Source organism: Lepus europaeus, chromosome 1 (genome assembly GCF_033115175.1).
Source record: "Lepus europaeus isolate LE1 chromosome 1, mLepTim1.pri, whole genome shotgun sequence".
Taxonomy (NCBI): domain Eukaryota; kingdom Metazoa; phylum Chordata; class Mammalia; order Lagomorpha; family Leporidae; genus Lepus; species Lepus europaeus.
The window spans coordinates 14,349,480-14,364,844 of NC_084827.1; the positions used below are offsets into that span (position 1 = coordinate 14,349,480).

The following is a 15,365-nucleotide window of genomic DNA, read 5'->3' on the forward strand; positions in this document are numbered from 1 at the left end:
TACAAACCCTGGCGGCCGCAGGTGGTGGCTCAAGCACTTAGGTCCCTTCGTGGGAGACTGTTTGCATCAGGCTCCTAGCTATGACCTGGCCCAACCCTTGGAGTTGCAGGCATTTGTGTGGTGAAACCAGTGCATGGAAGACCTCTGTCTTTCAAATAAATTAACAAAATTTTTTAAAAAGTAATTTTACATGTAGTTTTCAAAAATAGCTTTGCACGATTTCAGTCAAGATCTCAAATACAGCAAAACCAAGTTGTATCAAAAAGTATTACAAAATCTACCCTATCTTAAGATGTCTACAAGGTTCCAAAGGGACTGCATGTGGGCATTGTTTTGTCTACAGAAAAACATCATACTCCCAGAGGGTCTCTAGGAAGTGGATATCTAGATGCGGGAGAAGGGAGGAATCCAACACTAGGATCTTAAGTTGCATTAAGACATGACTGCTACTTGGGCTGGAAAACCCTGAAGCCAATTTCAGAGATATGGATTAAAAAATGGTCCAGGGCCCAGCGCGGTGTTGTAGCGGGTAAAGCCACCACCTGCAGTGTCAGCATCCCATATGGGCGCCAGTTCGAGTCCCAGCTGCTCCACTTCCGATCCAGCTTTCTGCTATGGCCTGGGAAAGCAGTAGAAGATGACCCAAGTCCTTGGGCCCCTGCACCTGCATGGGAGACCCAGAAGAGGCTCCTGGTTCCTGGCTTTGGATTGGCGCAGCTCCGGCCATTGCAGCCATCTGGGGAGTGAAACAGTAGATGGAAGACCTCTCTCTCTCTCTCTGCCTCTCCTTCTTTCTCTGTGTAACTCTTTCAAATAAATAGTTTTGTGTTTTTTTTTTTTTTTTTTAATGATCCATGTTGTATCCTACTCATAAATTCAGAATTCTAGGAAGATGTGGTGGTTGCCATCTTGACCATGATCTGATTCCTAGAGTAGTATTTGGCTACTCAAGAACTCTAAACTGAAGGAACACAGATACACCAGCAGTGTATCTATAAGACAATAAGGTAACACATCCCACATCCTCATGAATCACAGATGTGACCAGCTATGAGCAAACCACATTCATCTCTCTTCAGCCATCTTCTCTGGCCAACCTCAAGGAGTCCTGAATTAAGGAGCAAATGGATACCAAGATGTAGCCAAGGCTTTCGTTAACTTCAAATGCCAGTTTTACTATAAAATAAATGAATCCACCAATGTAAAACTATGAAAAAATGTTAAGTATCTGCAAAAGCTACTAGAGCTTCAAATTTTTAAATTCATTTTCTCTTCCTTCCTCCCTCTCTCCTTCCCTCCCTTCCTTTCTGAGATGACTACCTAGCTAGAGTGTGATTCCCAACCACTGGTTCACTCCCCAAATGCCCACAACAGTCCTTGGCTGCAGCTGAACCCAAGAGCCAGGAACCTGACTCCAGTATCCCCAACAGGTGGCCAGAACTCAATTACTGGAGTCGTCTGCCTCCAGGGTCCGCACTTAACAGGAAGCTGGAGTTGGGAGTGAAGCCACACACCATGCCCAGTACATACAGGCATCCTAACTGCTAAGCCAAATGCCTGCATGCTGTAAATGTTTCACATGACTTTATCAACGAAATACAAGTGGCCTGCTTTGAAATAGAGGAAACTGTTTTGTTTAAAGTAATTTCTTACATTCCCACAGCATTGAAAAGCAAAATGTGAACCAGAAGATCCTGAAGCTTGATTAGCAATCAGTCTGTTCCTGGCCTGCCCTGACTGCTCTGTACTACACAGTCTTTGGCCCTCAGCTGTTAACCAGTGTATGTGACAAGTCCCCTACACCATTTCCCCTGTTCATGTGAATACAAGCATCATGCTTGCCTTCCTCAACCCCAACCTTTGATTTACAGGACATCAGGTGTGTCAGTGTTGAAATACATCAGTTGTTTGAGTGGTACAGGGTGGCATGAGTCAAAGACTAGTTCAGAGGCTGACCTACAATTTATCAAACACAAGCAGACACTTTGGGGGTGTAATTTTCAGTCACAGAACTTTATTTTTAAACCAGTTTTAAGTGCCCAAAAATTAAAGTTCAAAAACCAAAAACAAAGACTCCAACAGCCACAGGTGCTGCCTATCTTCTATTCATTCTAGGGGTCAGAGAGGAAGTCTACTGAGTGGCAAACAAAGGGTGTCTCTGGATCAGAGACAAGTTAAGGACCTTGTTGGTGTCATTGTGGTGGTGATGGCTGGCTCTCGTAAAGGAACCTCTCTGTGACTTTCCCACTTATTGGGCCTCTGGTCTTAACTATCAAAGCATCTCTTTTCCTAGAGGAAAAGACTAGTAATAAATACTTATCTACAGTGTATTAATATTTCTTACTAATATCTGGTATCACTATTTTCAAAGGTCTTATTAAATAGAAAAGTAAACTTCTTACTGAAATAGTGTCTGTCAATTGTGACTCAGTGATCTACTGATTGATGAATACCTTAAACTTCATCTCCACTTGCTATCATCCTGTTTCAAAAATGTACAACCTTAATTAAACTCCACTAGTTTCTAGCTTGGTGACTAATTCAAACAGGGCTAGCAAGAAAGCCAGTTCATAAGGCCTATGACATAAGCACTTGGACATCATAAAGCCTTATCTGGGCCAAGTTATCTAGATATCTATACAAACAATCCAGGGTTAGCTCTGGAGGAAAAAAAAAAAAAAAACTCTAAAAAATTAGGGGGAAAAAAAAAAAAAACAAAGAGGTCAGCACCCAGACACACTGCATGCTACTCCTTTTGCATCTACTCCTAGTCAGCATTTGGCAAAGACTTTATTTTTCAGCTCGCTTCACTTTTCCTTGATCATCAACTTTCTTAATGGCTGCTTGGATTGCCTCTTGGTCCCCCAGGAACTGGTGGGGCCCAACAGCACGCAGGTTTTCATCCAGTTCCAGGAGAATGGGGACTCCGGTTGGCAGAGTTATGTTGATAATGTCTTCGTCTGAGATACCTGTCGATTGGGGAGGAAGGGACAAGGTATTAAAGACAACCCAGCAGGAAGCTCTGCTTAATTATTGCTTAACTACATGTTTACTTTATTCCATATTAAATGTGTGCCTGGAAACAAAGCCAAACATTCTGAGGGATTGCAGCTAATTTCTGAAAGCCAAAAACTCTCCAGAAATTAAAAAAGAAAAAATATACCAGTTTAGCATCAAATGCTAAACTTTAGAACAACAGATACTTCTTGGGACAACCTGCTCCTGGTTGTTTCCTATCTAAATCTGAAAGCAATGAAAATTATACTCTCCTTGCCCACGTTTTTGTTACTGGTTTCCACAGGATTCATTTCATATCAAAAAGAGGGAAATGCACCAAGAGCATTCCCCGTGTTTTCCTTATATTTGTAGTCCCTGTGTAGGTCCTAAAATTAAGGTTTCTCTCTCTCATCTCTGAATCCAGGTCTGCATTAGAATATGGTTGGTTTTCCAACACTAAGTGAGCTTGGGATGCCCTTGACTGAACCCAGTCAAGCAGGAATGTCTCCACCAATGCTTTCTGAAGCACAGTCTAGAAGAATCAGGAAAGGATTTTGCAGCATGCCTATTGTCCCTTTTAACTCCAAATGCTAGTAGAGGGCTATGTACAATGGACAAGTCACTTCTAATCTTTTAAAAAATACAATCAGACTACAGGTAATTCAACTATGATCAGAAGACTTGGAGTTATAGTAATTGCAATAGTAGAAATAATATTTCTATTATTAGGGTTATTTTTGTTAAAGATGTATTTATTTATTTGAAAGGCAGAGTTGCAGAGAGGCAGAGGCAAAGAGAGAGAGGTCTTCCATCCACTGGTTTACTTCCCAAATGGCTGAAACAGCTAGAGCTGGGCTGATCCGAAGTCAGGAACCTGGGGCTTCTTCTGGGTCTCCCTTGTGGGTGCAGGGGCCCAAGGACTTGGACCACCTTCTGCTGCCCTCCCAGGCACATTAGCAGGAAGCTGGATTGGAAGTGGAGCAGCTAGGATTTGAACTGGCACCCATATGGGATGCCAGCACTGCAGGCGGTGGCTTTACCTGCTATGCCACAATGCTGGCCCTATTATGGCTATTTTTAACATACATGCCCTGAGTACATATTACATGGCAGGTATTCTTCTGAGCACTCTTTTTTAAAAAATGATTTATTTATTTGAAAGGCAGCGTTACAGAGAGGCAGGGAGAGGGGGAAGTCCTCCATTCGCTTTTCCACTCCCCAAATGGCTGCAATGACCAGGGCTGGGCCAGGTCGAATCCAGGAGCCAGGAGCTTCTTTTGGGTTTCCTATGTGGGTGCAGGGGCCCAAAAATTTGGGCCATCCTGTGCTGCCCTCCCAGGCATATTAGTAGGGAGCTAGAGTGGAAGTGGAACAGCTGGGACTCGAACCAGCACACACATGGGATACCAGTGTTGCAGGCCATTGCTTTAAACCCACTGAGCCACAGTGTTGGCCCCTGTATTAACTAATTCAATCATCACTGCATATCCATGAGGAAATGAGCTATTATTTTCTTCGTGTAACAAGTTCTGGCACAGCCAAGTTAAACCCAAGTGTCTCTACCTACTGAATAATGTAATGCTGTTCAAGTTTCTCTGGGTTCAAAATGGGCAAGGAGAAGCTACGAGAAAAGAGATGTAGAGAGCAAACTCAAGGTAACTCAAGGTATTCAAATGATCAGCTTTAAAAACATCCCTTTATAATTACGTCGACTTCCACATTCTAACATTTGCTTCCCTACCATATTAAAAGAAAGGCCCTCAGTGAGCAAGTTTTAAGGAGAGTCCAAGGGTTTATCTTTACTTGATGGTGGCACAATCAGTTATTACCAGTTAGTTATCAATGCACTTTGTCATCTTAATTAGCCACAGGTTAGCAGAAACACTGCACTAGATTCTTACCACAGGGGTGGCTCTTTATTAGAATTTCATGTCTAGGCCTAGAAAAGCTTCCTATTAACTTTTACGCGTCAACTATCCATAGTCAAACAGCTATGAAACAACGGAAAGCTCACTAAGTAGGAAAACTGTCTCTTCCGAGTGCACTGCCCCATCACTTTCTCTACCAGCCCCTGCTCAATCCATTAACTCAATAATTTTAGGCAAGTAAACTCTTCCAGGACTCACTCCCCCCATCAAGTTAAAGGAAACAACAACAACAACAACAAGAGGCAGAAGACGATGATGACAAGGAAGGAGGAGAAAACAAAGAATCACACACTCTCCTACCAGCATCAGGAAAGGCTATTGAATGCAAGGCAATGAAGCAGCGCAGGAGGGGTTTCTTGTTTCCCTATCAGGAAATCCCTTCTAGGTAGGAGAGTTAGAGGGAAGCTCCTCTGCCCTGCCAAGCTTCTACCCTCCGCACTGCACCTTTACCCAGGATTATCACCACAAACTAAAGCTGACCACAAGAGATAAATTCAGCCCAGACACCCAGCTATTTAGCAAGGAGAGGCCTCCCCTCCAGCAGGTCAGACAGGGCAGCCGGCTACGCAGCAGCTGCCACACGTATCCCTTGGAGAGAGCAGGATGGCGAATTCAATAGCATGGGTTCAGAGCCGGTTGCCCACTGAGACTTCAGAACCCAAACTCTCAATTGCAAATCCAGGGGAATCTATGGAGGACCTGAAGACTAAGTCACTCAGCTAACCAGTAGTCAAGAACCCTTCTAAATGCACAGTTCTCTGGGGAAGGTAATGTGTGGCGTTGGCCAATAGTTTGTCTTTAATTAGCTATAAAAACAGAGGAAAGTCTCTTAAAACAGCAAAGTTCCTCTATGTTCAGTGGCTAAGAAAGGCAGGGGCACCTTAGAGGCAGGACAAGCATGGGGACTCTGTCCTGTTCACATTCAGCTGCTGTACAGGACCATCTTCATCTGCTCCACACTCTAAGCATTGCTCACTGAACTGCAGAGAAAGATGGATTTATTTCTCCAGTTGAACTAAATTTTCGCTGCAAAATATTTGTTAGGAGATAACTATTTCACGACCATGCTTAACAAAGTTTACCAAGAAAAGCAGAAACTGTGGGTGTATATACCTATTGCACCTCAAATTTACCACTTACAGACTGTGTGCCTTTACAGCGCCAACCAGCTATTAATATTTACTTAAGTTCTAAGGCCCAGGACTTTGTTAAAATGACCAAACATTCTACTTCTATTCACCACTGTTCCGGAGTCATAGCTCAGCCAACTAGGTAAGAAAATGGCAGGGGGGTGGGAGGGAAAGGCATCTGATACGTTAGAAAGCAAGACATCTAACCGTCTTATTTACAGATGACACAATCCCATCAAGAGCTGCTACAACTAATAAACTAGTTCAGCAAGGGTGCAGCAGCTTGGCCAACTGTGCCACAAGGCCAGCCCCGTGAGGTCAATATAGAGAAACCAATTACACTCTTCACAGTAACACTAAGCAACATGACAGTGAGATTAACTAAACTACATGTACAATATCAAACAGAATAAAATACTAAGGATAAATTTAACCAAGGAAGTACAAAATTTATACTCTGAACACTACATAAACAGTGTTCAAATTAAAGACCAAAATATATGGGAAGTCATCCCATGTTCTCAGTTTGGAACAGTTAATATTATTAAGATGGCAATATTCCAGGGGCTGGCACCGTGGCTCACTTGGTTAATCCTCCACCTGCGGTGCTGGCATCCCATATGGGCGCCGGGTTCTGGTCCCAATTGCTCCTCTTCCAGTCCAGCTCTCTGCTGTGGCCCAGGAAGGCAGTAGAGGATGGCCCAGTTGTTTGGGCCCCTGTACCCGCATGGGAGACCAGGAAGAAGCACCTGGCTCCTGGCTTCAGATTGGCACAGCACCGGCTGTGGAGGCCATTTGGGGAGTGAACCAATGGAAGGAAGACCTTTCTCTCTCTCTCACTAAAACTCTGTCAAATAAAAACAAACAAACAAACAAACAAACAAACAAAAGTCATGGGTTAAAGGATTAGGAGTGGACATTAAAAAAAAAAAAAAAGATGGCAATATTCCCCAACTTAACATACAGATGCAACACAATCCCTATCAAAACCTGAACTGACATTTCTGTAGAAAGTGACAAGCTTACCTTAAAACTCTTATGGAAATTCGAGGTTCTTGAATAGCCAAAACAATATTGCAAAAACAAACAAAAAGGACCAAGTTGAGGGACTCACAGTTCCTGACTTTAAAATTTACTACAAAGCTACAATAAACAAGGTAGTGTGGTATTTACATATGGTTTTGCACTCACATTAGTATAGCCACATGGATTGATGAAATTGAATTGAGTCTAAAATATATTCTTAAAATTCTGACCAACTGATTTCCCACAAGTGTGCAAGGACAATTAAATGCAGAAAGAATAGTCTTTTCAACAAATGGTGCTGAAAGCACTACATATGCCCAAGCAAAAAAATGATGCTGGACTCTGATCTTGTACCATACATAAAAATAAACTAAGCTGGATCAAAGAGTTAGGTTCAAGAGCTAAAACTATATAACTATGAATAAAATACAGGAGCAAAATCTTCATGACCTTGAATTAGGTGACAATTTCTTACATATGACACCAAAAGTGCAAGCAGTTAAGGGGAAAAAACAAACTGGGCAAATATAAATGAAAAGCGAACTTCCAAAGACACCATCAAGGGGCCAGTGTCGTGGCACAGTAGGTAAAGCTGCCACATGCGATGCCGGCTGCAGCACTCCTAATCCAGCCCCTTGCTAACAGTCTGGGAAAAGCATCAGGAGATGGCCCAAGCCCTGAGGCCCCTGCCACCTACGTGGGAGACCCGGAAGAAATTCCTGACTTCGGCCTGGCCCAGCTCTGGTCACTGAAGCCATCTGGGGAGTGAACCAGCAGACAGAAGATCTCTGTATCTTCTTCTATGCAATTCTGACTTTCAAGTAAATAAATAAATCTCAAAAAAGAAAAAAAGATACTATTAAGAACATGAAAAGGCAACTCAGATAATGGAAGAAAAATACTGAAAATCATATCTAATAAGGATTTGTATCTAGAATATATAAAAAAACTATTGTACTTTAATAAAAATTTTAAAATGGGAAAAAGATTTGAACAGTTTTCCAAGAAAGCTGTACATTTGGTCAGTAAGCACATGAAAGATGCTCAACACCATTAGCCAAAAGGGAAATGCAACTCAGAATCACAATAAGATTCCACTTCAAACTGATTAGGATGGTTCCCATCAAAAAGTCAGATGATAAACCAGTGTTAATGTGAATGTGGGAAAATTATCATCATGATACATTGTAAAATTAAGACAGTAAAAGGCTGCAGCCTTTTTGGAAAACAATCTAACAGGTAGCTAAACACACTGACTTAAACGACCCAGCAATTCCACTCCTAGGTATATACCGAAGAGAAAGTAAACATAAACCTTCATGGCAGCATCATAAGCAACCCAAATCTGGGCACAACCCAAATGGCCATCGACTAATAAATGGATAAATTGAGTGTGGTGTATCCATACAGTGGACTATTATTTGGTAATAAAATGGAGTGAGGTGCTGATAGAATGCCACGACATGGATGAATCTTGAGAAACCAGTCACAAAGCAGCACCCAATACATGATTCCACTATATGACATTTTCAAGATAGGCAAATCTATAGTGACATAAAGGAGATTAGGAGTTGCCTAGGGTTGGGGTGAGGGGAGCATGAAACTGGGGAGACTAGGGATAGTGGTGACAGCTAAGGGGTACAGGGTTTCTTTGTGGAGTAATGAAAAAAAATATTTTAAAGATTTATTTATTTGGAAGTCAGTTACACAGAGAGGAGAGGCGGTGGGGGGGGGGGTCTTCCATCTGATGGGTCACTCCCCAACTGGCCACAACGGCCGGAACCTCGCCAATCCAAAGCCAGGAGCCAGGAGCCTCCTCCAGGTCACCCACGTGGGTGCAGGGGCCCAAGGACTTGGGCCATCTTCTACTGCTTTCCCAGGCCATAGCAGAGAGCTGGATGGGAAGTGGAGCAGCCGGGTCTCGAACCAGTACCCATATGGGATGCCAGTGCTTCAGACCAGGGTGTTAACCTGCTGTGCTTCAGCGTGGACCCCATGAAAATGTTCTAAAACTGACTGCAGTGACAGATTAACAACTCCGTAAATACACTAAGAGCCACTGAATTACCCTAACTGGTGAACTGCACAGTATGTGAATTATGTCTCACTTACACTGTTGGAATACTAAGCACGTCCAGAAAAGTTAAATAAACCTGCTCAAGTCACAAGATTAAGGCCATAAAAATGTAACTAAAAATGGAACTGATTTTGGTCATTCCCAAATCATGCGACTTACACTCTGGTCATCTGAGTGGTTGTTTTCACCCCAGACAGGGAGGGGTGAGGAGGTGGAGAGTGTTTCTATGTATGTTCTAACATCACTGAATGGTGGATACTAACTGGACAAGGAAAGGGCATGGACAGGTCTGACTCCTTTAAAACTGCTAATAATGGGATCGCGACGGGCCAGATTTAGGGGCTGCTGCTCATGATCTTAGAAATGAGTTCTAGGTCTCTGGGAGGATCTGGGGCACTGTTTGCCCAGGCCTCAGGACTAACAGATCCAACAGGTCCTCTGTTTAACAGTATCACTCTAAGCTCACTGCCTAACAATCCACTTTTGTGTGGGATCTAATTGAACAGCCAACTAAATAAAAGCCATGAGAACCATAATATTTCACATATGAAGGAAGGAGAGCTCAACAAAAATAGAAATGCTTCCAATAAACAGATTAAAATTAACATTCCACTTTAATGACTATTGAAGACATTCACAACAGACCAATTACTTAAAAATTCTTAAAATAGTTAGACTAGTTAATAATCAATGAGACAAGCTACTAAAATTTTAAAATAGCAAATTGGGAAAACCACAGTGAAGCCATCACTCATGATTCAATTTTGGCATAAGCTACATTCTTCATCCTGTGAAAGTTAAACAAGTAGAGCTCCTCAGACCAGAATAATCCATTTGCACTGGATTAAACCAAATTGAATTAGTGTTTTATTATGTAATAGACAATTACAAATTCATTCACTGAAATATCATATGAAAGTTAAAATGAGTAGCTAGATATCACATCTTTGATAATTGACACAGATACTTATATAATGTTCAGGAATGTCACCAAGTTTTCCCTCTTCATCACTTGTCCCTCTGTACTTCAAATATTATATTTTTTATTTTTAATTTTTAAAAATTTACTTGAAATATCTTCTATCTGCTGGTTCACTCTCCAAATGCCCACAACAGCCTGACCTAGGACAGGTTGAAGCCAGGAGCGTGGCACTCAATCTAGACTTCCCTAGGGACCCTAATACTTGAGTCACCATCTGCTGCCTCCCAGAAGCATTAGCAGGAAGCTGGAATCAGAAGTGCAGCTAGGATTGAACCCGGGCACTCTACAAGTTGGGATGCTCATGACCCAAGTGGGGTCTTAACCTCTGCACAAACACCCACCTCTGTCTTTAACTCTTGAGTCTTCATGAAGGAACAGCTGGGAGTTAACTGAACTCAGCTTAATTGCAATTAACTTACAAGACTGGGATATTAAAATTGAGAAATCATCAAAAATTTCAGGGGTAAGCCAAGGGAGTAATTCAAGACCATTTAAAAGAACTTCACTGTACCCAGGACTAACTTCCAAAAGTTAAACCTGCACCTATAAGCCTCCTCGCCCAGGCCTCTGGGGGAAGAACAGGAACTAGAAACAAACTACTATGTACACTGCATATCCAGCACAGCACTGGGGTATGTCTGCTACTGGAAGTGCCTGTGCTAGTGCTCATTTCTCCCACTAGGATTACAAGTTCCTTGAGAGTCAGAACGGTTGTATTCATTTCACGATCACCCAGGCTCTTAGTGCCTTAATAAACGTTTGCTCAATTGTAAGTAATACTATCATGAGTTAGCTTCTAGGATCCAGAAACTATTTAGTTATATGACCTACTAAATATACATATTACAACTGTATTTACTGTATAAATCTACCTTTTACATATAACTAAATGATACAAGGAATAAAATGTTAATTAAAAATCCTAGGGGTAGGGGATTGGCAGTTCAGAATTGCATGGCTCACATCAGAGTGCCGATGTTCAATGTCTGCCTCTGTTCAAGACTCCAGCTTCCTGCTAATGTGGATCTGGGGAGGCAGCAGTGATGGCTTGTTGCATCCCTGCACCCATGGGGGAGATGTGGGTTGAGTTCTCGGCTCCAAATTTCTGCCTGACCAGTCCTGGCCATTGTGGGCATTCGGGAAGTGAGCCAACAGAGAGCTCTCTCTCTCTCTCTCTCTCTCTCTCAAATAAATTAGGAAAAAAAATTCTAAAGTATAAACCCTATATTTGAAAGCAATCCAAAGACTGTCACAGATACAATACTTGCCAAATTTCAGCAACAGATCAAAGGAAGACATAAGCTTAAGAAAAGGAAGGACCTTATATGTCTAACTCTACTGGAATAGCACTTGATTTAATGGGCCTTGAACAAAAATAGCTGAACTGAATGAGTTCTACTTCCCTGCGATTTTCAATTAAGTCTACTTAGTAAAATCACTACTGCTGCTTTGATTAAAGACTGTGTTCCTTCCCCTTAAAACCTTACAAATAAGAAAGGAGGATTTAAAGATTGCTAGCCCCAAACAAAATATACTTTACACACAGTGTTAATAAAGTATATAATCCAAATGAAACATCTTCAATACAGTCTTTGGTTTTCTCTAAAGTGTGTGCATAAAATCTTGGAACTGTAGGAAACAGAAGATATGTTCAGAGAAAGGAAAAAAATTTGCTACAGACAAGAAGAAACCCCAATTCTCTGGGGTTAGAAGAAGACACAGCTCTAATCAACTCATTTACCCCCCCTTCCCAGTCAAGGAAGGCACAATTCAAACTCTAATGATGGACCAGAGTGATAAGGGCTCTGAACTCTGTGTTCTCATTTGAGGTAACAGTTCTTTATTCTTCTATGGTCATTTTGAACTGAAACAAGAAAATTCTGAATTTCACAGATGCTCCATTTACTTTTATTTTAATTAAGAATCGAATCCTATAAATGTACAACTTTAAAAAAAAAAAAAGACAGGCTGGGGAGCAACTGAAAATGAATTATCTGAATACAAGGCTACTTAATAAAGTTCATGGAAATGGAATTGAAAGATAAGGCTTTTTGGTGCCAAAACATAATATTCAAACCAGGGCTTACAAGGGGATCTTCAAAGAGTTTATGTAAAATATGTATTATAATAAAATTGCACAGACATCACCCTAATATTCATGGATATCTAAAAAATTTAGCCAAAAATTTTTTGTAGTATCCTCACATACTTGCAACAGCATAATGGTAGGATAACAGCCTCTAATTTAGAATAAGGCAGAGAGAAGAATTAATTCCACATTTAACTTTATGGTTCAACATAGCCAATAATGTTTAAAAATGAAGTTTTCTGTAAATCAATTATATTTATAATAAAAATAAACTTAATCACTAAGCAACTGTCTGCCTCACAGAAAAGAGATCTGAACTTGCTGCTTCTGAAAATATCACATTAAAATGCCAAAGGTGACCAGCTTGCCAGTCCTGGTCCCCACGCCAGTCCCAGCTGACCTTTCCTCCAAGATTCTCTAATTTTATCTCACCATTTCTTTGCCTTGCTGTGTGTGCAGCAGGACTCAAGTTTTTCCTTCGTGAGCGTCCTGCATGCCATTCTCATTCCAAACTTGGAACTGCCTAGTCCTGTGCTTGAACCCAGACTAAACAACCCACTTCCTCTGGGAAGACACAGACTATATCCAATGCTGCAGTTTGGTACCTGGCTTTTCCTTCATTATGGGCCAGCAGGAAACAAACAGGAAGTGACTGTGCCAACCACAGAGAGAAACACAGGCCTGTCTGGAGCCCTGTAGAACAGGATATTTCTGGATACCAAGACTATGTTAGCAGTCTTCATGGTGGTGCTTTGTGGAAAATGTGTTTCCATCGCTCAGAGGGGGACCCCACTTCAAGCTGGACTCAAAGTATACGCACTGTTTGTTTCCAAAAATCAGTAAAGCAGTCCTTTAAGGAGGAATTTTCTTACTATATAGTATTTCATGTCCTTTTGCCTTTTTTCTTCTAAAAGCATTAAGAACTATCAGATTAACAGTAAAGCAATCTGAAAACCACACACAACTTACAAGCAGATACTCTATAAATAAGTTGACAGAGGCCTCACCAGCCAAGAAGGTGCTGTTATGTGGTTCCTAAGTTCACAATCCTTACACAGAGCGCTACCTAGCTACTTGCATGTCAACTGTGTTGACTCACTCCTAGGGGACAAGGTTTTGAGAAAAAAAAAAGCAGGTGGAAGCTCAACTAAGACTACAATTTAGTGACAAATAAACAGATAATTCTGAGATGGAAAAGCCTTTACCAGAAGAGCTCGCAACCTCTAAGTGACATTAGCAAGATGTAACAGGGCTTCATGGTCAGCAGCTTATATATAACTACTGATAAGAGACTCTGAAAGGTCACTTGTGGTGGGCACTGTGGTACAGTGGGTTTATCTGCTGCGTTTGATGCCCACATCTCATAACAGAGTGCCTGGTTTCCAGTTCCGCCTCTGCTTCCAAACGCACACCCTGGGAGACAGCAGACAATGGCTCAAACACTTGGATCCCTGCCACCTACGTGGGAGATAGAGAAGGAGTTCCTGGCTCCTAGCTTCGACCTGACCCAGCCTACGATACTGTGGGCATTTGGGGAGTGATCCAGCAGACAGAAAATCTCTATCACTCTTTCAAGTAAAAAATGTTTTTAGAAACTTAAAAAAAAAAAAAAAAAAGGTCCCTGATTGACCATGGCTTAGATGCTAAATGAAATCAGAACCAGATAGTTTCTTAAGACTTCAGAAAGCTCAACAAATGCCCTCCATGTCAGTTTTCAAAGGCACAGAAAGGTGTATGTTGCAACCTTCACTTAACTCTACTGACAATCAAAGTTATCTATTATTTTGCGGAACAACAGGCAAGTTCCCAATTAGGGCAATGGTGACTTTGCTGCAAAAAGCAGGTCTTTTCTGAGATAATTTATAGACAGCAAAATTTGCCTTTTTTTTTTTTTATTTGACAGGTAGAGTTACAGACAGTGAGAGAGAGAGAGAGACAGAGAGAAAGGTCTTCCTTCTGTTGGTTCACCCCCCAAATGGCCATTATGGCCAGAACTGCACCGATCCGAAGCCAGGAGCCAGGCGCTTCCTCCTGGTCTCCCATGCAGGTGCAGGGTCCAAACACTTGGACCCTCCTCCACTGCCTTCCCGGGCCACAGCAGAGAGCTAGACTGGAAGAGGAGCAGCTGGGACTAGAACCAGTGTCCATATGGGATGCTGGCGCCGCAGGTGAAGGATTAACCAAGTGAGCCACGGCGCCGGCCCCAAAATTTGCCTTCTTTTGTGCACAGCTCTGAGTTTTGACAGCTGAACACAGTAGTGTAACCAATACAGAATAGTTCTATATATCTGTATGTATCTATGTATCTATATCAGTATAGACCAGGAGACAGAACTGTTCTATCATCCCCTAAAGTTCCTTCATTTCTCTTTGCAACCTAACTTTCCCCTGCTGATATGCATTCTGTGCTGCTCGTTTTACTTTTTCCCAAGAGTCATAAATGGAATCCTGTAATACACAGCTTTCTGAATCCACTTTGTTTCACTTAGAACAATGCAGCTAAGATTCACCTATAGTGGGTGTTTCAGTAGTTTTCTCTTTTTATTTAAAGCAGTTTCTTTATGCAAAACAGCTCAGGCATCAATGACTGATGAAATAAAATTAAAAAATATGACTTAGATGCATTAACCAGCCCAGTAAAACACAGTAGTGAACATCCTATCTTTCTAGTCACTGGGACTATGTTCTAGCTCCTACACTGCACAAAAAGTGTAAAATGTCTAGAACTGTGCCTGGCCCATAGTACACACTCAATAAAAGGCCTTGTGTAGCTGTGCTAACAGCACCATTCATAGACCACAATGTTAGAAGTAATTTCAGGCTCAATAACTTCATGTATTAAGTTATCTTTTCATGGTTTACCTGCCCAGGATACTCTTGACTCAGCTGATAACATTTGAAAGAATAGGTCAAGAAAAGAGATTCTTCTCAGGAGAAAATTAAAACAAATTTCTAGGTAGTAACTGAATGTGGAGACTCAGTGAGCCGGGTTTCAGATGGAGTTCCTGATTGCACCCACCTATCATGGTCCTGGCCAATGGCTGGAGGCCTCCCTGGGCTTCGTCTCCCTTTAGCAGCACTGTCCACTTCCCCATAAATGCATGGGATTTTCCCACAAGTCAGTCAGCATGTGACT

At 41.8% G+C, this 15,365-nt stretch overlaps 1 protein-coding gene across 1 annotated transcript in view; it reads right to left on the reverse strand.

Moving 5' to 3' along the window:
* Window positions 1–1,994: 1,994 nt before the first annotated feature.
* Window positions 1,995–15,365, reverse strand: part of BPGM (bisphosphoglycerate mutase) — a 28,845-nt gene continuing 15,474 nt past the window's right edge. Inside the window, exon 3 of the mRNA XM_062198151.1 lies at window positions 1,995–2,969. Within this exon, the coding sequence (XP_062054135.1) occupies window positions 2,791–2,969 (179 nt within the window). The 3' untranslated portion in view covers window positions 1,995–2,790. The remainder of the gene's footprint in view (window positions 2,970–15,365) is intronic.